The sequence below is a fragment of the Doryrhamphus excisus genome, chromosome 9 (assembly GCF_030265055.1).
Source record: "Doryrhamphus excisus isolate RoL2022-K1 chromosome 9, RoL_Dexc_1.0, whole genome shotgun sequence".
In the NCBI taxonomy this organism is placed as follows: Eukaryota; Metazoa; Chordata; class Actinopteri; order Syngnathiformes; family Syngnathidae; genus Doryrhamphus; species Doryrhamphus excisus.
In genome coordinates, this window is record NC_080474.1 from 8,462,024 (window position 1) to 8,485,556 (window position 23,533).

A 23,533-nucleotide genomic window follows, 5' to 3' on the forward strand; every position below is an offset into this window, starting at 1 on the left:
ATTGATAACCAAGTGTGACTGGGTGATAAATAGATAATTGTGATAATTGCTTGCTTTACTAACATGGAATCTAATTACTAAACGTCAACGATTTTACTAGACATCCCCAAACTAAACCTGTTATGTTACATTTTACATTTTATATTTGACACAAGGACGCTGCGCTGTCCTTGGCATGACAGTCATCCTCCTCCCCATGTGAGTCTTCAGGCCCTGCTGAGTTGGCCCTGCTGCCTGAGCCAGCGAGGCGTGCTATCATATCACTTTTTGGGAGTAGTGTATTAGCTGACGGCAGAAGTAGTTGCAATTCACAATTAAAAAGGAGAGAAGACCGGTCGAGAGAGGGTTGATGCAATATTTGCACCCTCGGGAACTAACTAATACAGCATGCATACAGTAGTATGCAGGAATATAAGTGTACTGATGGAAGTAATCCATTTGTGTTATCTTACCTCATCCAGGTCATAGTGCGAGCCTCCCTCACTCCGAACATGCTGAGTTTCCTGCGCAGGACACTGGGGCGACGCTCCATCCGCAAGCACGCAGAAAAAGCTCGGTTACGAGAGGCCCAGCGTGCCACAACACACATCCCAGCCGCTGGGGATGCAAAGTCCATCATTACTTGCCGTGTGTCCTTGTTGGACGGGACCGATGTCAGCGTTGACCTGCCGGTAAGGAGATGCCTCATGTTGTCACAAGCTTTACTGTATTGAGACACGTTGGAGACATAGTGTTTAACACAGGGGTCGAACCCGTGTCTGCTCTTGCACCTCCAAAGAAATCTACTACGCTTGCAAAGCTGACTATAAGCGTTGTTTGGTGGGTTGTCTGTTGTAACAGACGGATCAGTTCCTGCTGCAATAACGCTCTTCTCTCTTTAATTGCCATTGATTGCTCGTGAGCAAGCTAAATTGTTGAGAGTTTGTGTACCTCGACATTGTGTAGTGCTGTTAAGTTCCTCTTTCTCACGAGCAGCAGATTTCTGGTTACATCAAAATAAATAAAAACAAACAAAGAAAGTCAGGAGGGGCAAGAGGAAAGGATCGAAGATTGCTTAATTTTTTTCGCTTTAGACTTCTCCACTGTTTTTCAGCCCCCTTTATGCAATGCACACATCTTATAATATTTTTATTAATAATATTTTCTAAAAACTATACCAAAGGGCCTTGTGATTGGCTGGCCACCAGTCCAGGGTGTACCCCGCCTCTCGCCCGAAGACAGCCCAGCGACCCTCGTGAGGATAAGCGGTAGAAAATGAAAGAATGAATGAATATACAGAAGGTGGAGAATTTGAAGTAGCTGATTTCAACAGTCCAGAACAATGGAGATTGTGAAAAGGAGGTGAAGAAGCGTGTGCAGGCTGGATGGAACGGGTGGAGGAAAGTGTGATGTGTGATGGAAGAGTTTCAGCTAAAATGAAAGGAAAGGTATACAAAACTGTGGTGAGACCAGCCATGTTGTTTGGTCTAGAGACAGTGGAACTGAGGAAAAGACAGGAAGCAGAACTGGAGGATGCAGAGATGAGGATGCTAAGGTTCTCATTGGGAGTGATCAGGAAGGAGTACATCAGAGGGACATTACATGTTAGAGGCCTTGGAGATAAAGTCAGTTATCGACCAGACTGAGATGGTTGGGACATGTCCAGAGGAGAGATAGTGAATATATTGGTAGAAGGATGCTGCCAGGTAGGAGGCGTAGAGGAAGACCAAAGAGTAGGTTTATGGATGTTGTGAATTGGTCTTAGAAACAGTGGTTTTCATCATTAATTTATAAAAAATAAAATAAAACTGAATCCCACGAGAACCAGTTCCAATCTGAAATGATATAAATCTGTTTCAGACACCCGAAATACGAACAAAAATAAATTTTTATAGCGAATTATTATAGTTGTACATGCAGAAGTACTTATAAATGACCAAGGGATGGAATTTATCGTTGATGCGGACTTCCCATGCATCCTGGCAAGATGGGATTCAAGAGTGTTTTAAGAAAGTGCTGGCACTCAAAACATTCATTGGCCCCATGTAGGTTTATTTTGCAGTTGTCCTCAACAAAAAAAAATATACGAATGGTGAGTCAGCAACACATAGGGTGCTTTGCTTGGGAAATTAATTTCACAGAACGATGCAGCACACGTCAAACAGACTAGTTTGTTACGTGCAATATTGTATAAAAACAGACAACATTTTGCCAGCATTTTTGACAAAAAAAACGAACAGGGTTTGACTATACTGGGTGTCTTGTGAGGTACATTGAGGTCTCGCATGACATGGTGGTTTGAACTGGAAATCTTTAGCGAAATCTCAAATCAAGGCAGCGAGCCTCAATTATTTAAAACTATATAAAAACTATATTTTTTCACGCACACCTGTTTTGAAATAGTATTGAGAATCTATAATATTTATCTGTACAAACCACTATATGAGTTGCTGGCACTAGCATCGTTTCTGACCTGCCAACCATCATGACATTTTTAGAATGGCCCCACCCCCCAACCCATTCCACCATTTGAGAAGCTTCTACTGTACTTGGATATCAAGCCTGGCATTGCTTTTTCCTGTCAGACCTCTTCCAGGGTCTAGTATGGCTTCCTTTGTGGGATTTCTGTATAAAGGTTGTTGGAAGCTACACGAGTAACACTGTTGTTGTGTCAGTAGCACAGCCTCCTTAAGCTTATTCACATGTGGGCGTGTACAGTTGAGTTGCTGATCACCTGTAATTCCATGATCCTCTCTGGACAACATGCTTAACCACATGACAGCGTCACATGACGAGCGGCACATCACCAAGTAGACGTACAGCATGCTTCACTCCTGACTCCGCCTTGTTTCCTCTTTTTTCCCCTATGAATTCATACCGAATCTTCCTTCCGCATGCCTCTTGCATGGTACACTGGTTGCTACCTTTGACCTATATCATTGGAAGGGGAGGAGGAAAAATAATAATATAAAATAATTGAAGCATGTAGCCTTCACTCACTGTATTAAAATAGTAATGATTATTAATAGTGTTGCTTTTCTTTTCTGTGTTCGAGGCATTCAGGTCAATGTTTCCTTTTAAATGCGGTTGTTTTGTGAAGCCCTGAGGCAAGGCTAACTTTGTTTATTTGTAGCCGTAATGGCATATATAACATGCTAACATTGTCTACTACATTAAGTCCAATAAGTATCCTTTCATTATTACAGTGTTTCTTTCCCATGCATGTTGTATCAGGTGCCACAACAAATGCGTAAATTTGATGCAGATTGTTCACCCTTGCTTTTAAACACATTATTACGGGACTGCTTGTGAATGCCGCCTCTCAGGGCAATAGTTTCAGGGCAAATGATTTCAGCTTTTGCTGGAGAAAGTACTTTAGCATCCACACACTGGTCTGGATGATGCAGTGACAGAGTAAATCTGCAGGCCCGTGTTCACCTGCCGTCAGTAACACACAGATCTGAGTGTCGCTTCTAGCGATTTTTTTCTGGTGGTTTTGGAAACTTTCCATAATTGCTGCTGCCCTCAAAGTACTCCCAGGCGGCTCAGTCTTGTTTGTGACATTAATTGCAGTCCTATTTTTTTTGCTGTATTGTTACTCTCTTCTATAGTGTTATAAAACGATGACATCTTTTTGCACACCACCACAAAAACATTGCAGTCCCGTGGAAAACAGTACTTTAGGACGCTCCTACTGTGTGTTGTACAGCCCTCTGCAAAGTGAAATATACCTATGTAGTAATTACTTAATACCCTGAAATGTGAGTTTGAAAATCTAGGTGGTGTTGTACTAAGACACGCAATAATGCATGTTAATTAGGGATTAACCCCGGAACCCGAGGGGTGGCCTACACCCAGGACGGGCACCAGTCAATGACTGGTTACACACAGACAAACAACCATTCACACTCACATTCACACCTATGAACAATGTCGAGTCGCCAATGAACCTAACATGGTTTTGGACTGTGGGAATAAACCCATCCAAGCACAGAGAGAGGTCTGAGTCAACACAGATTAGAACCAGGAACCTTCTTCATGCTAAGCAACGCTGTTTGACATTGAGACAACATTTAAACAAACTGTTTAAACAACAGAAGAAAAGTGACAACGGTAACGGCAGCCTCTTCACATTCAAAGCCAAAACATTTATTTTATTGTTAATTTTTTTTCAAACATGCTTCACTAGAGGTGGCACGGCGGGCGAGTGGTTAGCGCGCAGACCTCACAGCTAGGAGACCAGGGTTCAATTCCACCCTCGGCCATCTCTGTGTGGAGTTTGCATGTTCTCCCCGTGCATGCGTGGGTTTTCTCCGGGTACTCCGGTTTCCTCCCACATTCCAAAAACATGCTAAGTTAATTGGCGACTCCAAATTGTCCATAGGTATGAATGTGAGTGTGAATGGTTGTTTGTCTATATGTGCCCTGTGATTGGCTGGCGACCAGTCCAGGGTGTACCCTCACCCCAAGACAGCTGGGATAGGCTCCAGCATACCCCCGTGACTCTTGTGAGGTAGAAAATGAATGAATGAATGAATGCTTCACTAGTTACAGTATTTGTGCTGTCTGTCAAACATTTGCAGTATTTCTTGAAATGCTGGCTATTCAAGAGCAGCATTTCTTTTGCCGTGTTTTTCTGTAAACGTATACCACTTTGCGCTATTCCATTGACCAAACGTCTCAGTGAGTGTTGACTGTCAGAACGAGGGCTGTACATCTCGATGTGTCGTTGTTTGAGGTGTTGATGGGCTCACCTTCCTCATTATTAATATTCCCACACAGAGGGCCGTGACATTTGGCTTTGCCAGCATCTTTTTCCCTCCTAATTTCTACTACTTTACCTTGCATTGCTCCTCACGAGGCTCCACTATTTTGCTGTGTGTATGCGAGCAGCCCCGCATTCCACACAGAGACAAATCAAATGTATGACTGATAAGAGGTCTCACTCTGTTCAACGTTGTTCAACTACAACTCCTTTCTAATGGCTTGTATGGCATTTATTTTTCTGCATATAGCATTTTCACTATTATTGTATTGGATTTAAAGCGGAAAGAATACTCTGATTAGTGCAACCCTGCTGGACTAATATTAAGTACAAATATTAACATGCTCTTTGACAGAATATACTGTCTATGCAGATGTCTGTTAAGTTGTAACTCTATGACTGACACATGTTTATGATTTCTGCAATTGTAGTGCATTGAGTAAATTGAAAAGGAACTTGAAGCATTGTAACAAAACTTTGCACACAAGCTCTCATATGCACACACACACGTACAATGAGTCCTTTGTACTCTCTTCTCTCGCTCTCCCAGGGTACTGTTGGGGTGCTCTATGCCTCCTCAGCTATGCCAACTAGCATGGGGCCAGTCCCCTTGAGCTGCACACTAAGTGCATGTGTGTTTGCGTGTCTGTGTGCGTGTCAGTGCATGAGCAAAGTGACAGGTTATGTCCTGAACTCGCTTCCTCCACTTTTGTTAGTTGATATTATCCGTATTATAAGTCTTAATGGTGAGAAAGCCAGTATCAGCTGAAACTTGAAACATTGTGTCTTATATGCACATGGTGAGATTCGGAAATAGTCATTTATTGGATACAGATTACTTGCATTTGTACATTCGGGGGTTAGGGTAATGGGCTAGGCTGGTTATTTGAAGTTGGTATTAAGTGATAACACGGGTGGATATTTTAAAAGATTATGCACATTTCATGTTTTCCCCAGACAGGAGAATATGGTGTATAATAATGGAATAGCCAGCAAGTCAGGTGACCACATGATGTGACCAGCTTGACTGCTTCCCTTGGCTCATGCGTCTCCAGGGCCACTTAACCCCCTCCCCCATTACCATGGCAACTCTGTCGTTGAGGTTTTTGAAGACGTGTGTGTGTGTGTGTGTGTGTGTGTGTGTCCATGTGAGGGAGAGATCTTCCAGTCCCAGGCTGAGCACAGGCAGTAACTGGTACAGAATTCTTGGAAAAGGCAACTCCTATTCAGATGAGTTGGATTATTTTCCCCTACCTATATTCAGTGAATCACGTCACCATAAAATAAAATATAATAACTGGGTCACCTGGGGGGAAAGGTGGATTTCAGACACTGCTTTATGTCACACATACATTTCCATGATGTTGCTTGTTTACCGCATGTTTGTGTCACAATAACAAGGTCATTTTGCACTCCAATGTCAAACATCTCTTCCTGTGTGTTCTTGTGCACCCTCCAAATCAGAAAAAAGCTAAAGGTGAGGAGCTGTTTGACCAGATCATGTACCATCATGACATAGTAGAGAAAGACTACTTTGGACTGCGCTTCATGGACTCAGCACAAGTTCCGGTAAGGATGGCCAGACCGGCCTACGCAATGAACAGTACAGCTTCTAATTGAATCGTTGTGTTGAGAGGATATGGTTTGCTCAATTTCACATCTCCATCAGAAATGACTCATCTCTTTGTGGTCAGCCACAAATCAATTTGACACTACAGTCATAAACACATTACAATGGGACAGTCTGTTTAACTTCTTAACACACCTCATACACACCTGCTCTGCCAGTAAATAAGAAGATGTAGCAGGAGTGATCAGTGTTGCAATATTGTCGCTATATTTAGCGAGTAGTCACACCTCTTTCGATCCTCTCTTTCAAAAACACAACTATTGACAGATCTAGTGGAGAAGAAGAACATGGCAGTGGATTTATGAACCTGGCAGTGTTGGAGAAAGATTTGTACAAGTTTCCCTTTTGCGTCTCGCAGTATAAAACTGTGGTGCATTCAACAAACAAAGAACAAAGTACAAAATGCATGACGGACACCAGTATCAATGAAGCTAAAGACATAAAATGTTAAAAGTGGACTTCTAGCAAAGACTGACATGAACACACATATGCTCTTCTCAACGAGGAGCGGCTGCTGCTGTGGGCTCTCCTCGCATCTCAAAGCACTCAAAGGTGGCTTTCAGGTTTGACAGCAACAGAAGACTTCTAACCATATCGGATATATAGTCCCTACGCGTCACTTACAATTACATGGAAATGTGTCATGGTCAATTACGCAAATGTAACTAAGACATTATTACGTTTTTCCCCACTTTTGTTAAGTATGTTGTTTATAGTGTAAATCTGGTCAATCTAGACAGATTCCAAAGGCAGAATCATTGTGTCATTAATCAATGTCGTGGCTGGTTAGTGTACTATTTAACGACGTTGGGACAGTGTTTGGGACCTTCGGCGTCAAGGCTAAAGGGATTGGTTCTGGATCTCTTGTCAGCCAGTGCTCGGGCACACACCGTTATAAGTCAGCCAGTAACCCTGGTCCTTCACACTGGTCCTCTGTGAAGGCCGTGAAAAGGAGCGAGGACTGACGGCAGGAAAAGATTTAACAGAGGGGAGGGACACATCATTCACTAGCCTGTGAAAAGTGGGAGAGACGCCTGAAACAAGGAATGTGGGGGAGAGGACACCACCGCGCTCCGAGTCCCTCACTCACACACTTTACACGCACATGCTCCATCACGGTCACTATCGCTTCCTCTCCATGCCTCATACAGCCTTCATGTCTAGCAAAGAACAAAGTAAAGTGTGTGTCTGTGTCTGAGTGTGAGAGACAGGGTGGCTCCTCCACATAGCTTTTTCATCAAGTTTAATAAACACACTCACCTGCCACTTCATCAGTATATGGGAAATGCTGTATGCATAATGTATTGTACATGCAACCTAAGCTGTTCTTCTCTTGTCGTTCTTCTCTTTTTTCACAGCACTGGCTCGATGTTACAAAAAGTATCAAAAAGCAAGTGAAAAGTAAGTTTATCCTTTTTTCCCCCCAACATAAACAGTTGCCATTTTTGGACAGAATAACAAGTGTGTGTTGTACATCAGCTGTTACTGTTTTATTGCATATTTCCAAGAGTGTGCTTTTGTTACTCTATTGCTTGCCAATGCTGACATTGTGCTGTAATTGAACGTTTTTTAGTTGGCCCGCCATACTGCCTTCACATGAGAGTTAAGTTCTACTCCTCTGAGCCAAACAACCTGCATGAAGAGCTCACCCGGTGAGTTGAGACACACTCTCCACCACTGAGAAACAATGGTTGCAAATGTGCTTTTATATCGGTTTCCTACCCTGTGGTACACACCAGATGGAAGAAGAATGGAGTGGATATTCCGGGATTGATGATAAAAAAAAAACACAACATACCACAAACACATGAGCGGCATAGAACATGGATGAATGGATACCACAAACACAGCTTTTGTCATGTTGTCCTATGATCCAAAACAATTATTTTGAGTCACTGGGAATGAATGAGATCATTGTTATAAAATGATTACTACATCGTCTTATCCATACATTTAGCTTTCTGCTTTCAGCCAGCCATCTAGTCTGAGGAATTCAGTTATTTTTTAGGATTATTTGCCTCGTCTTCTGACTGTCACGCACATATGGGCAAGTGTTGCACAGCAACACAACGTGAGCCTCAAACGCACCATACTCATTCATACTCTGAATGCTTTCATGAATTGTACCTGTATTTGACTGCATCTTCTTATTTTTTCAGATATCTTTTTGTGCTGCAGTTGAAACAAGACATCCTCAGTGGAAAGTAAGGATGGTATTTCTTCTTCAACTGTGAAATCTGTGTCTGTGTCCCAACTTTAATCATAACGTGGCTATGCAATGTGCTTGGACTGCTTGACAACGCTCTAATTTTGTTGCATCTTACCTACAAACGTTTGTCATTTCAGGCTGGAATGTCCATTTGAAATCGCAGTGGAGTTGGCTGCCTTCTCGCTTCAGGGTAAGAAAATTAGTAAGGTCGTATGGCGTTTTTTTTTTTTGTCATCATTTAGTGCAGTGTGACTAAGAAAAGGTTGACTCACATTCTCTTTTTATTTGTTGCACACAGGTTAAATCTTTTCACCCCGTTACGATCCCCTCTTGGTATTTTCTAACCAGAGAGCTTATGCTAAATGAACCAATGCGTCATATAAACATAGTCACCCCAAGGCTCACCTAAATGCATCATTCAGAAGAACAGTGGATTACCACCATGAGGTCCTATGAACCGGCTCTTCTTCTGACTCACCAAACGTGTGAATCATTCAATCCCATTCTTCGTGTGACATGCTTGTTAAGATCTGGAAACCCCCGCTACAATAAGAAGAGTACACATTTATGGTGTACTATCGCTTCATGTTTGGAGATATACAAATGCAGCATGGCCATGGCAGTGTAGAATGCATAGTGTGACTGCACCCTGCATATTTCTGTAGTCGTTCAGATGGCTTCAGATAGTGTATACATTAAAAAAATAAAATAAAAATCCCTTTGGGGTCCCTCTTAATATCCCACCATTTTCAGGTCCCTAGAGTCTACTCCCAGAAACTGCTATAAAAACAGAACAAATTAATTTATCCTTTTTTTTATTTTGATCTCTGTTAACTTGGCTTCTGAAAAAAAAAAAAAAAACTACGACACCTGTAAATATCTTTTAAACCTATCAATGCTAATTTGATTCAATGATAACAGTGTTTCTGCTTAGAAAATACATACAAAATGAGTTAATTCATTCATTTTCTTACGCTTTTTCCTCACGAGGGTTGCGGGGTGTGCTTCAGCCTATCCCAGCTGTCTTTGGGCGAGAGGCGGGGTACACCCTGGACTGGTCGCCAGCCAATCACAGGGCACATATAGACAAACAACCATTCACACTCACATTCACACCTATGGACAATTTGGATGTGGGAGGAAACCGGAGTACCCGGAGAAAACCCACGCATGCACGGGGAGAACATGCAAACTCCACACAGAGATGGCCGAGGGTGGAATTGAACCCTTGTCTCCTAGCTGTGAGGTCTGCGTGCTAACCACTCGTCCACTGTGCCGCCTACAAAAGGAGTTATTACATATAATAAATGTTAGCGGGCTGGGGCGTTATGTCAAAGATCACGGTGAACTATACATAAGATTAATAGTAAAATTGTTTTTTTTAAGTCCCATTAATTTCCACTATATTTTTAAAACATTGGAATTATACAGTATAAACATGCATTTTGTAATTTCAGGGATTCATTTTGTTGAAACAGTCCAATTTGTCATAATTACTGTACACTATTGGGGGTATGTATTTCCTACCAGAATCTATATGTGCCCTGTTATTGGCTGGCCACCAGTCCAAGGTATACCTCGCCTCTCGCCCCAAGACAGCTGGGATAGGCTCCAGCATGTCTGCGACCCTCGTGAGGCTAAGTAGTAGATAATGAATGAATGAAGCAAATAGAGCTTTGGAGGAGATATGTGTCAAAAATAGACGTTTTTATGGGCGAATCCAACATTCGCTGGTCCTGGAAGGTAAAAAGTTAAACAAAGGTGAAAAGTATGTGTTCAATGATAATGAAATGTCCTCCTAGCCCAGTAGGACTGGTCTGTCATTCCACAGAGCCAACTGAGAAACGAAATTATCTGATGTTTTCCTTTCAACGCAACCAGGAACAATGCAAACAATGCACCACTAATGTTGAAAATATGTTAAGTCATGCGCTTATCTCTATATCTGCACTACGCTGCTGACCCAGACGACTGCGCCCATTATGTCACACAGAATAGCACACATAATATTGCAATGACCACGGTCTTGTTTGCTGTTATTTAAAACAGTTGTTCAGCGCTTTCAGAGAAAGTTAGATGACAGGAATTTGTAGCACCACACACACACCCATACAAATTCAGAGTCACTGTAGGGTAAACGCCAGCTCATTAGTGCGCCCTCGTCTTTAGAGGCCTTGTAATCCTGCACCCTCTCTGTCTTTCCTTTTTCCCCTCACTTGAACTCTCTCCCGTTCTCATTCTCAAATTACTTGGCGACAGAATAGAAATTGTTGATTTCCCCCACCTCTCATCTGTAGTCTAAGTATTTTCACAGTTGAAATAACCTGAACCCACTATAGAGGAGTTTCCAACATAAATCAAAGTCCAATCAACACCAGGGCTTTGCAGTCCTGCCTCCACAGATCTTTTTTTTAATGACACTGGCCATGGACTGATGCTGCAGCACATCCTGAATAGTTAATAGTTAAGCAGGTTAAATAAATGTTTCAGGATTACCAAAAATCTTTAGTGCTTCTGTGCAAATAAAGCAATAGTGAACTTGCAATGAGGAAAAAAAGAGCACAATTTGGTATTAAACTTGACATACTGTTGTGTTGTTTTGTCTTTTCAGCTGAACTCGGTGATTGTGACCCATTAGAACACAGTCTGGACCTCGTATCAGAATTTCGGTTTATCCCCAATCAAACAGAGGATGTGGAACTGGCGATATATAACGCATGGAAGGAGTGCAGGTTGCGTGGCTTTTTGGAACTTCTCATTGTGCACACAGGGATGCCTTTCAGTTGTTTTCAAGTCATTTTTTTCTTCATCTTCAGAGGCCAAACACCTGCTCAGGCTGAAATCAACTACTTGAATAAAGCAAAATGGCTTGAAATGTATGGTGTGGACATGCATATGGTGAAGGTAACTGGTACACACACTCCTCCTTTAGAAAGGAATTAAAAAGTAACAATGAATTAGTTAATGTCCATCTGAGGATCCATTGGATTCATAGCTGTTTGGAACTTTCATCGGAATTGCATTGTAATTTTGCAGTGGTGAAAGAACTTGAAATTTGGGCCCAACTGATTAATTGGAGGATTTCATTTATTTATGTATATAAGTACATGTCTTAACCCTTTAAGTGCCAAAGTCACAAAATGCCAACACGCAACATGACTGAATTTAACACGCCACAGAGACAGATATAATGCATTATGTGTAATTACTGTTTTCCACCATGATGTGGCAGACATCTGTGACTAACTAAATTGCTCAATACTAGAGAAAGTGTTGCTGACCTTACAGTATTCTCCTTTCCAACCTGATGAGATTCATTTATACACTTTATTGAATGTTTTTGTAATGTCTCTGTTAAAGTAATCCTACCGTGAAAATGGTGTTACATGGTCAACTTGTAAAATAATTATTTTCCCCACTGAACAATATGAGTTTTCCCTCACATGATTTCAACTTGCAGGCACGTGACGGTAATGAATACAGTCTCGGGTTGACACCCACCGGAGTTCTGGTGTTTGAGGGAGAAACCAAGATTGGCCTCTTTTTCTGGTATGTTTGACTATGTTTTGACCTATTTGTTTATATGTCTTGCATTATTACGTATACTGTATTTTCATCTTTATCCTAACCTTTTGTGTCATGTAATTTGTAGGCCCAAGATCACGCGTCTGGATTTCAAAAAGAGTAAACTGACGCTTGTGGTTGTGGAAGATGACGACCAGGTGAGTATGCGCAGTCTCATATTTGTTACACTCAGGAAAATTGAAAAAAATTGAGTAGTGCACCCTTTTAACTTGACTAACTCTATTATCCTTGAAAATGAGCATTAAAAGTGGCCAGAGAAGCATAAACATGGGTGGGGTCAGACCAACACTGTGTTATCGCAGGGGTATGCTGGAGCCTATCCCAGCTGTCTTGGGGCGAGAGGCGGGGGTACACCCTGGACTGGTGGCCAGCCAATCACAGGGCACATATAGACAAACAACCATTCCCACCCACATTCATACCTATGGACAATTTGGAGTGGCCAATTAACCTAGCATGTTTTTGGAATGTGGGAGGAAACCGGAGTACTCTGAGAAAACCCACGCATGCACGGGGAGAACATGCAAACTCCACACAGAGATGGCCGAGGGTGGAGTTTATTTGGAATATGAATAATAAAAATAATAAAGATACGTAAGTATGTATAAAATAAACATAGTTTGAATGTCAAAAGTAGCTCCAGAGTCCCAAACTAAAACGAACTTTTTGTTAGGTTGCCCAGAGGCAAGTGTATATCAGGGGCCAGCAGAGCTTGTTTATGTCCATCCTGGAGGTCTGTGTGGGAGGTTAATAAAGAAGCCTCCTCTCTGGTATTTCTGGTATGCATTATCCATGCTCCCCACGATCACCACTCACACACACACACACACACACACACATACTACACACACGCACTGTACACAGAGCACTGGCCTTGTAGCTCAGCCCCCTAACAGTTGTATAATATAATACTTCCTGGTGAGTGCACGTATTTACTGTAGTTGCTTGGGTACTATATCAACATGTCTGTGACACAAAGTGTTGTAGCGTCTGTGGTGAAACTGAATGTACAAACTGGCTGGTAATTGTCTTCTTAGAGTACATTTTAATAATCTCTGCAACACTGGTTGATGGCCATATATTATTAGTATATGTCTGAAAACCATGTAACTAGTTGAAAGGTTAGTTTACTTGTTTGTAGATTATTATGATTGTTATTATGAGAGGCAGTTGAGAAGACGCCCCTAATAGCCAGAGAATCCAACTAGGATCATGTCTTGAAGTTGGACAATGTAAATGGCTTCTGCTGGGAGTAAATGATTACAGTCTCTGTGAAGTTGACCTAGAAGTCAGCAACGCGCTGATAAGGTTGAGTAACTCATGGCACCTTATCAGTTCAGCAACTCACTGTAGGCTTGATGGTGACTCTGATAAACAGTTTCTGACGTAAGATTCTAATATTGTTAAATATAGCTCAAACACTATCAGTTCCGGGATGCTAGTAAGGAGACAGACATGAGTTGTTCATCGTTCTGTGTGCGTTTTATCAACAAATGAGCCACACACACACAAAGATGATTAAAGGATTGCCTGGCCTGAGTCTGTCTATAGTATCCCAATTTTAAAGTACTATCCACCATCATTTTGTTTGGGCACTTGATGAGTTTGTTAGGCACTCTGCTTGACCCTACCATAAGCGAGACAGTGTAGTGAAACCAAGACATATTTGTGGCAATAATTTTCGCTGAAAACCGAGGCATACAAATGGCCAAATTGAAACCCAGCTCTAAGACTTGAGCACTATCACGACTCTTAGTATGTGTTGCATTTTCTTTTGTAATGGGAAGTACAGTCTATGTGCAAATTTGCAGTTTCCACTCTTGCTAGTAATGATCAATATCTAACCCAACATTAATCCTTCCTGTAGGGCAAGGAGCAGGAGCACACCTTTGTCTTCCGAATGGATCACCCTAAGGCCTGTAAGCACCTCTGGAAGTGTGCAGTGGAACATCATGCTTTCTTTCGACTGAGGGGACCAGTACAAAAGAACTCGGCACGTTCTGGCTTCATTCGCATGGGATCACGCTTCAGATACAGGTAACTTGGTAGAATAGAAGGTTAGGAAGGAAGTGTCTGTAAAGAGACCCTCTCTATTAGCACCACTAAGAAAACACTGAACTTGTCTTAGCAACAATACATGATCCATTGTTGGAGTACAAAAACATGTTCTTACTTTTGAGGTACAGCATGTTTTATTTGTACAAACAACATAAAAGATAAATGGCAACATGTAATACACATGGGCAAATGTTACCAAGCCATAACAGCAGTGGTCCAGTGCTTTCTGCGTGTGTGTGTGTGTGTGTGTGTGTGTGTGTGTGTGTGTTTAAACATTACCCAGCTAGATAAGCAGTGGCAGTCATGTTTGCTTAAGTGGAGGGGTTGGTGAGTTTGTTGGTCCTAGAGAGTTATCGCTTGAATAGGTCCTGAGTTCAACAGGGGTCATTGGTGTATGTGCAGATATCGACTGTTGTCAGTGCAACTGTATTCAAATTCAGCAGCAAATGTTTGTATTTTAGTTGAAGATTGAGCCTTGCAAGGATATCCTTTGTGTTAAGTTAAGTGTTTGTGTTTTTGTGTGGGGACCAGTGGAAACACAGAGTACCAGACGACAAAGTCCAATAAAGCACGGCGGTCAGCCTCCTTTGAGAGGAGGCCCAGTCGTCGGTATTCCAGAAGAACAATGCAGAACAGAGGTGAGTGCACCAGTTGAGTGCAGAATAAAGCAACTCTGTATACGGGAAACAGTGAATGCCAAAGCTTCTGTATTCGTGTAAGATGTGCTGTGGTACTGCGCTATATTTTGCCGGACTATTGAGTCCATCAGTCAAAAAATCTGTCATGAAGAGGAAAAAAACATATATACTGGAAATTCCAGATTTGAGCGCACCTGAAATACACCAATAAATAAAGAGGAAAAAAATGACATGTATGTACCACGCAATTGCCGATAAGCTTCAAGTGTCCATATTGTAACATGGGATATCTACATCGAAAAGCACACTATAAACCTTGCAATTTAGCTGCACTCTGTGTGCGGTCACAGAGCACAGAGTCCAATAAAAGCTTGTAAAATTCTACACTTGATGAGACTTACTTAAAATTTGCCAGATCAAAACAAGATCGCTGATGTCAAAACATGTGGAAACATTGTGGTGCATCATGGGAACTAGAGTTATTTTAGCCGTAATTAGCTGCATAAATGTTTCAGCCGCAGTGTTCAAAGATAAAACTACTGGCTTATTGCCTGGAAATTACGATAAGTCGCACTGGACTGTTACGTGCATTTATTAAGACAATGATTTCACAAAAGTATAAAAATATAATCTGGAAAGACAAGTTAACTAATGATTATTGTAATAACCGATTAATCGTCGATTTTTTTTAATTAATCAATGAATCGGATGAATAAAACTACATTGTTAATTTGTGCCTCTTAGCTGTAGCCTCTTTAAGAATGCAAAAATGGACTACCCCCCCCCCCCCCCCCCCAAAAAAAAAATCATAGCAAAGAGGGCAAAGAAGGAATTTCTCTGACATTGAAATTGAAGTAGCGACGTATTACCAATCAACACTTTACTGCAAATCAAGAAGTCACTAGCACGGTTTGCTACATGCTCATCGCCAATAAAAAAAAACTGTAAATAAGACATAACAGATGAAGTTTAGGGACAGGCTGTGCGTTTGGCATTGGCTTGTCTTTTCTGGGGGAGGGAGCATTCTTTGACTTTGTCCAAACTCACTTTGTGATATACTGTATCGGATATCAATATGAATATATTGGGATCTGAGTTTTTGTCCATATCGCTCAGTCCTAGTATAAAACTACACCAGGGGTAGGCAAACCGCAGTTCTTTAGCCTACTTGGTGCGACCCCCTTCGTCAAGCGTGGTGATTGGTGACCTTAGTTCTATCTGGGCGCACTACTTAAAATCTTTTCTGTTTGTGTTTTGCAGGACCCTTCACTCCTCAGGAGTAAGTTCAGTGTTTTTAAAACATGACCATGTCGACTACAGAATAAGTAACTTTTATCCTTACTTTGTTTATTGTTTATAATTGTAGCTGTTGCAACTTCATTTTGTTCTAATTATTGATGTGTGAATGATTGACTGACTGTGTGGTCAACGTGATAAATCACTCAGCGGCACAAATAGCATTTACTGTAGTCTCAGATTGTATGTTGGTTTGAGGATGAGTGCAGGCAAAGTTCTAAGCTATCAACGACGATTGAGTCAAGAATTCTTCTAACTTAAGCATGTCATGAAAATGAATTTGGTCTTCCCAGACTTGCACCATAACAATTTGTGAGCTTTTCATTGCCGCTGTGAATTGTAGCGATGCATTGCTATTCTGAAGTGTACATCTGATTTAGACATCGGCATATGTAGCATAGGTCAAGCTGAGGTATCCTATTCATATTGCCCTGAAGGTACCCATGACATACAGTATACAGTATAAAGCATTGAGAGTAGCGTGTAAATATTAAAGATGGCTCTCAAGGGCCAGTTCCATTATTTATGGGGTCTGAAATATAAATGTCTGTCTTTGCACAGGGTTCTTTTATCTGGGAATGGAGTCAACTCTAGCAAAGACAACCAGGTGATGATTAAACCTGCTCTTTTTCATGTTGTGTAATCATTTGCACAAAGTCGGAGCACTACATTGTGTCAGCTTCTGACTGTTTCTCTTTCACTACCTTACAAGGTTTCATCCGGTAGAGGTGCCTGGTCAGGTGTGCCAGTTGTCAGCCTTGTGCCTGCCCCTGTGTGTGGCCCGTTGGAAATACAGCCTCTGCCCAGAAGTCCTGGAGGGGAAAAGAGAAGGTGGGTACTTTTTTTTTTTCCCGGCTGGGTTCAACTTGTCCAATGACTGCTTTACAAGACCGGAAGAGCGAGAGAGAGCGAGAGATTCAAAGTGTATGTTTGCATGGCGTACATAAATCCCCTGAATGAAATGCAGGCAATGTTGATGTGTGTATGGACATGTTCTTGAAAAAGTGTTAAAGTGCTACTACACCCAGCCCAACCTCAACACTTCACACTTTGTAAAGCAAAGTCCTTGTAGTGAATTAAAGACCACACATTGTTGGAAGATGCTAGTCTTTTCTATTAGAGGGAGACTTGGGGAGACCTACTGCTTGATTTTGAGCCATTTTATTGTGTTCCAGTCGATGTCAGTGATGTAAAACTGCAGCAAAATCAATTGAGAACGGTTGCAGCGACTCTTATTCTAATGCAGTGGAGCCTCGATTCCAAAGGGTCAGTCGAAAACCAAAGCAACGTAAATCCAATGAATCAAGTCCAGACACCTTAGAATGTTAACACAACAGGTGATGAAACAATTAAAGTTTTGCATTCAGAAAACCATACAAAATGCATATACAGTGGGGCAAAAAAGTATTTAGTCAGCCACCAATTGTGCAAGTTCTCCCACTTAAAAAGATGAGAGAGGCCTGTAATTTTCATCATAGGTACGCTTCAACTATGAGAGACAAAATGAGAAAAAAAAATCCAGATAATCACATTGTTTGATTTTTAAAGAATTTATTTGCAAATCATGGTGGAAAATAAGTATTTGGTCACCTACAAACAAGCAAGATTTGTGGCTCTCACAGACCTGTAAGTTCTTCTTTAAGAAGCTCCTCTGTCCTCCACTCGTTACCTGTATTGATGGCACCTGTTTGAACTGGTTATCAGTATAAAAGACACCTGTCCACAACCTCAGACAGTCACACTCCAAACTCCACTATGGCCAAGACCAAAGAGCTGTCAAAGGACATCAGAAACAAAATTGTAGACCTGCACCAGGCTGGGAAGACTGAATCTGCAATAGTTAAGCAGCTTGGTGTGAAGAAATCAACTGTGGGAGCAATTGTGAGAAAATGGAAGACCTACAAGACCACCGATAATCTCCCTCGATCTGGGGCTCCACGCAAGATCTCACCCCGTGGGGTCAAAATGATAACAAGAACGGTGAGCAAAAATCCCAGAACCACACGGGGGGACCTAGTGAAAGACCTGCAGAGAGCTGGGACCATATTAACGAAGGCTACCATAAGTAACACACTCCGCCGCCAGGGACTCAAATCCTGCAGTGCCAGACGTGTCCCCCTGCTGAAGCCAGTACATGTCCAAGCCCGTCTGAAGTTTGCTAGAGAGCATTTGGATGATCCAGAAGAGGATTGGGAGAATGTAATATGGTCAGATGAAACCAAAATAGAACTTTTTGGTATCAACTCAACTCGTCGTGTTTGGAGGAGAAAGAATGCTGAGTTGCATCCAAACAACACCACACCTACTGTGAAGCATGGGGGTGGAAACATCATGCTCTGGGGCTGTTTTTCTGCAAAGGGACCAGGACAACTGATCCGTGTAAATGGGAGAATGAATGGGGCCATGTATCGTGAGATTCTGAATGAAAACCTTCTTCCATCAGCAAGGGCACTGAAGATGAAACGTGGCTGGGTCTTTCAGCATGACAACGATCCCAAACACACCGCCCGGGCAACGAAGGAGTGGCTTCATAAGAAGCATTTCAAGGTCCTGGAGTGGCCTAGCCAGTCTCCAGATCTCAACCCCATAGAAAATCTTTGGAGGGAGTTGAAAATCCGTGTTGCCCAGCGACAGCCCCTAAACATCACTGCTCTAGAGGCGATCTGCATGGAGGAATGGGCCAAAATACCTACAACAGTGTGTGAAAATCTTGTGAAGAGTTACAGAAAACGTTTGATCTCTGTCATTGCCAACAAAGGGTATATCACAAAGTATTGAGATGAACTTTTGTTTTTGACCAAATACTTATTTTCCACCATGATTTGCAAATAAATTCTTTAAAAATCAAACAATATGATTATCTGGATTTTTTTTTCTCATTTTGTCTCTCATAGTTGAAGCGTACCTATGATGAAAATTACAGGCCTCTCTCATCTTTTTAAGTGGGAGAACTTGCACAATTGGTGGCTGACTAAATACTTTTTTGCCCCACTGTAAATGACAAATGAACATTTAACATCATTCTTATTTTTATTGAAGACTGGTTGAACCGCAAGGGCGGAGGTTATGAGAGAGCCACATGGAGGCCACCTGAATTCAAAAGTTTTCTGTGACAGTGGTGGCTTATTTTGCAGCTGTTGTCTGAAAGCCTGTTCCCCTAACGCTCAGAGTTACACAGTGTGCTTGAATGTTTCACCACGTGACCAACCGCATTGACAGCGCAGGAAACACAGTGACTGGTAGAAAAAGTTACACACGTAATGAGCGAGCACTGTGATTTTTTTTTTTTTACCACTGCAGAGGAAATGTGTGTTTTTTAAGAGTTTAAATATCCAACTCACTGGTAGTCTGTGAATGCAACTACCCAGCGTTTTGAATCGAATGGGTAAGGGGTCAGTTTGATCAACCAATGAGACACAAAACAGACATCCTGACATTGTAAGATATCCATAGCCATGATTACATGCCTAAAAGGAAAGATATTGGAGGAAAATAGAGTTTAATTCTGAATGTAAATATACCTTTGCCTTCACTGGCGCTGGCTTGATATGTGGCAAGAAATTAGCAAACAACAGAACATGTGATGTTGAAAGACATTTTCATAACAAGCTTTCAGCTTTTTCTAAAAAGTACCAAACTGCACATAAAAACAGACAATACACTACCAATGTATAATGCAGAATATTAACCAACTACCACATTATATAGATCACCCATGTTTATATATATATATATATATATATATATATATATATATATATATATATATATATATATATATATATATATATATATATATATATATATGTTTATATATCCTACACACAGTTATGTAGTGTATTGTTAAGCTATTGTAGGGGATCATATTTGATTCTCCTCTGTGTTATTTCATGTAGACCCAATGCACACAAATACATGCAGAGTGAACCAATACAATATGCGGTTTGTCATTCAGCTGTTGTAACACAGCGACACTAACTGACGCACATACACTTTGCACATAAATTGATATATCAATGATTGTGACAGGTCTGTGACATTGAAGCATACTGAATTGCCTGTGATGAGTCAAGCGGTGTAAACGATGTTGAGCAGTGTTGATGTGCAGATATGTGAACTTTTTTGAACGGCCTTTTTATCTTAAAGTTGGCTTTGGCTTTCCATTTTACACAAATAAGGGAACAGCTCAAAAAGCTTGCATAGTTCAGTGTTTAAATTATTTCAAAGGAGGCCTGCACATATACTCCTGCACATTTGTTAGTTGAATTCTGTAATTGCGACAGGTAAGATTTGAAAAGAATCCAACTTTTAGAGGTTTATAGCTGCCTCATGTTTTGCGGTTCAAGTCCATTTTTCTACTGCAAGCACAATGTCTCTTTTGATGCGAAAGGTTGCTGACCGCTGCCCGATCTGGAATCTGTCTATAGTGTCCCAAACCTCACTAACATTTTTCACAGCGACTGAGTCACCAACATGTGGCTGCTTTGTTTGGGTACTCAATTCAAAGTACGTAGTTAGGAACAATATTTGGCCATATAAAAATAAAATGAGACCTATCAATGAGGGGCAATAAGTTTTGTCCAAAACTTAATCCTACAAAAACATTGTACTTTTCTTGCAGGATATTATTAAGGTTTTGTTATAGATGTTGTTTTCATTTTTGTGTGACGTGTGAAGCTGGTATTTATCAACCCAATGCATATGTTTCCCTCTGTGTTCCAGTATTAACATGTATTGACGAAATGTCTGATGGAATGTCAGGTAGGTGTGGTCATGTACTGGGCGTTCTGCTCCCTCTGGCATTATAACCAATCAATCGCTGTGTCGTGTTTAATGATTTCAGCTTTGACAAATGGTTCTCTCATGTTGGGATTGCCTCTTGTGATTCGCTGCCTGTATGCTGTTGATGGCATGTAACGACAATCTAATACCTGCAGATGACTCTGGGTGCTTTGTTGTAGTCTTTCCTTTGGCATCAATTCCTAATCATACAGCCGAGTTGGATGACCCTGGGGCATTTTTGACTGGTATTCCTTCTATTTGTATTTATTTTTTATTCTGAAACTGTTCAATCCAACTACAGCTTTTTAATGCTTCTTTGATTTGCAACAACTATGAATACTTCGGTGTTGAAGCAGTTTTTCTTTTTCCCAGTGTATTCCGATGTCTCTTTCTGTAGTTGTTGAAATTGGCTCCAACTTGCACGACAAAAAACACATATTGTTTTAAAATAGTTGTATTAAGGGGGATGCACAGACACATCATGTCCTGCTATAGCCCCCACATCCAGAAAAGATTACATTCACCTCATTTATATCTAGGTTTTTGTCATTTCCATCTACACAAATACTGTAACAATATTTCACAATAGATAGAGGTCAGTGTAGACATCGTACATGTTTGACCTGTACGGTATCTTTAAAGATGCATCGCTCCCCTTGTCATGACAATGTACAGTATTGTCCGGAGTTTAAGTCACACTTTCATACCGTGGCTGGTCCCACGACTGACTTGTAACTCCAGATCGTTTAACATATGCTGCTTTTAACTTAAAGTGGGGTGCTGGTTGGTTTTTTGACAACGTCTAGTGGTCACAGTACCTTAAATATTCATTATGGAGCTGAACTTGTGATACAGTTAGGCACTCAAATCGAATGTTTTTTGTTACGGGATACTTTCTAATACCTCCAGACAATGTGTCTGTAAGTAATGTACAACCATTAATTATCATACATGTATGAATTGAGAAATTAGGTATCTAGCAGTTTTGTTTAATTAGGACACTAATTATATCTAGCTTGGAGGTTGTAGCTGCATTTTTACATTTTGTAAACCAACCCATGTGGATATGCTAACAAGTTTGTGTTGTAAGTGACAAAGCGTATTATTCCACTGCTTGTTTCTCATTTTTAGATTTCAGCTTTCTTTCTGTAATTTTTTATTTTTACTTTATTTCCATAATATTTTCACTTTGTTTTCAAAATATTTTTTTTTCCAATTAAAAAAAAAAATTGCAATTAATTATTTCTTGGTTTCTAACAATACGACTTCAAAATTTTATATTTTATTATTTTATGCTTCAAAAATATATATTTTTGTGCTTGCGTACTTCTCTCAATATTTTGACTTTAATATTTCAGAAAATGAATTATCTCTTTTCCAATTGTCTTGTTGTTATTGTAAGTTTTATGGTTTCATAAAATTTTTTAAAATGCGCTGAGAGCCGGGAATAAAATTAGTCACGTGCCACAAATGGCCAGCGGGCCAAACTTAAATTAGTCTCTTAAATGTAACGGCATTGCATTAATTTGCTACTGCAAATTAACCTGCTGCTGGTTTCCTTGCTGCCTTTCTTTACTGCATGTTAGATTAGTTATTTACAACACATTTGCATATGTTTTTTCTTTCCTTTATTCCATCTTTTATTGTTTTGCCATGCTTCTTTCTTTCTTTTGTTTTGCCTGCTCTCTCGCCGCACACCATTCCCTTCCTGTGTGTCCCATCACATTTATCCCTGTCCTCCTCATCCCACCTCATTCTCCTCAGGTTTCCTCCCCTCTGCATCCTACTCGCTCATATCTCATCAAAGCTCCTCAAGGAAATCGGATCAGAGCAACTGAACAACTGTCTCACCACTGTCACACTGGCATCAATTGGACAGCATGGCTCAGCAGCGAACTTCATAGACACTGTGGGGTGCGGGTGGGGGTGGGGGGGACTATTCCACGTGGAAGTGAATGCACACTCGTCTTAATCATTCAAACATTCCAGATTGCTGTGCTCTCAAAGCACCACACACTTGTCACTTGTCATTTCTCTTTCACTTTTATACCTCATCTTCTTATTTAGGCCTCAGCTAGCGATGCACCTGCTGCATTCGTCCTGACTGAATTTTGATTTTTTTTCCATCATTTTGTGTTAGTCTGTAAAAATACAGGACTTAAAGCACACATGAAAATTATAGTATAAAATGTGCATATTCCAAAAATGCAAAGTACGCTAGACATAGACACGAAGGCCATGTCATACACAGATATGATTAAAAATCATGTTTTTCTATGCATTTTGGTCTTTAGTCAACTCTCAAATGTAAAACTTGCATGTATTGTAGAAAGGTGGGACAGAGCTTTTTAGTGTGTCTCGTGAGAAACGTGTGACATTTATGCATGTCTTTAAACCTTGTATACCAACATAAGTAGGTAGAGAAGAAATATAAGAAAGATAGGCAGAGATCCTTGATTTAGCATTTTTAACAATGTTGGATATAGTGACATTGTCCAGCCCTTAGTTTCCAATACCGATAAAGGCAACAGCTCTTGTTCAGACTAGCGTCAGGTCACATCTTATGCTCTTTGTACTGTGATGCCACCACA

The 23,533-nt window shown here is 40.9% G+C and overlaps 1 protein-coding gene across 4 annotated transcripts in view; it reads left to right on the forward strand.

Moving 5' to 3' along the window:
- The window catches only part of epb41l5 (erythrocyte membrane protein band 4.1 like 5), a 38,132-nt gene that overhangs the window by 627 nt on the left and 13,972 nt on the right, over window positions 1-23,533 (forward strand). For all 4 annotated transcript variants that reach the window (XM_058081695.1, XM_058081693.1, XM_058081694.1 and 1 more), the window contains exons 2-16: window positions 462-671; window positions 6,209-6,313; window positions 7,733-7,775; window positions 7,948-8,026; window positions 8,534-8,578; window positions 8,721-8,773; window positions 11,195-11,315; window positions 11,400-11,487; window positions 12,044-12,132; window positions 12,236-12,305; window positions 14,036-14,205; window positions 14,758-14,864; window positions 16,125-16,143; window positions 16,722-16,767; window positions 16,873-16,991. In XM_058081695.1, coding sequence (XP_057937678.1) covers window positions 492-671; window positions 6,209-6,313; window positions 7,733-7,775; window positions 7,948-8,026; window positions 8,534-8,578; window positions 8,721-8,773; window positions 11,195-11,315; window positions 11,400-11,487; window positions 12,044-12,132; window positions 12,236-12,305; window positions 14,036-14,205; window positions 14,758-14,864; window positions 16,125-16,143; window positions 16,722-16,767; window positions 16,873-16,991 — 1,334 coding nt within the window. In that variant the 5' untranslated portion in view covers window positions 462-491. The remainder of the gene's footprint in view (window positions 1-461; window positions 672-6,208; window positions 6,314-7,732; window positions 7,776-7,947; window positions 8,027-8,533; window positions 8,579-8,720; window positions 8,774-11,194; window positions 11,316-11,399; window positions 11,488-12,043; window positions 12,133-12,235; window positions 12,306-14,035; window positions 14,206-14,757; window positions 14,865-16,124; window positions 16,144-16,721; window positions 16,768-16,872; window positions 16,992-23,533) is intronic.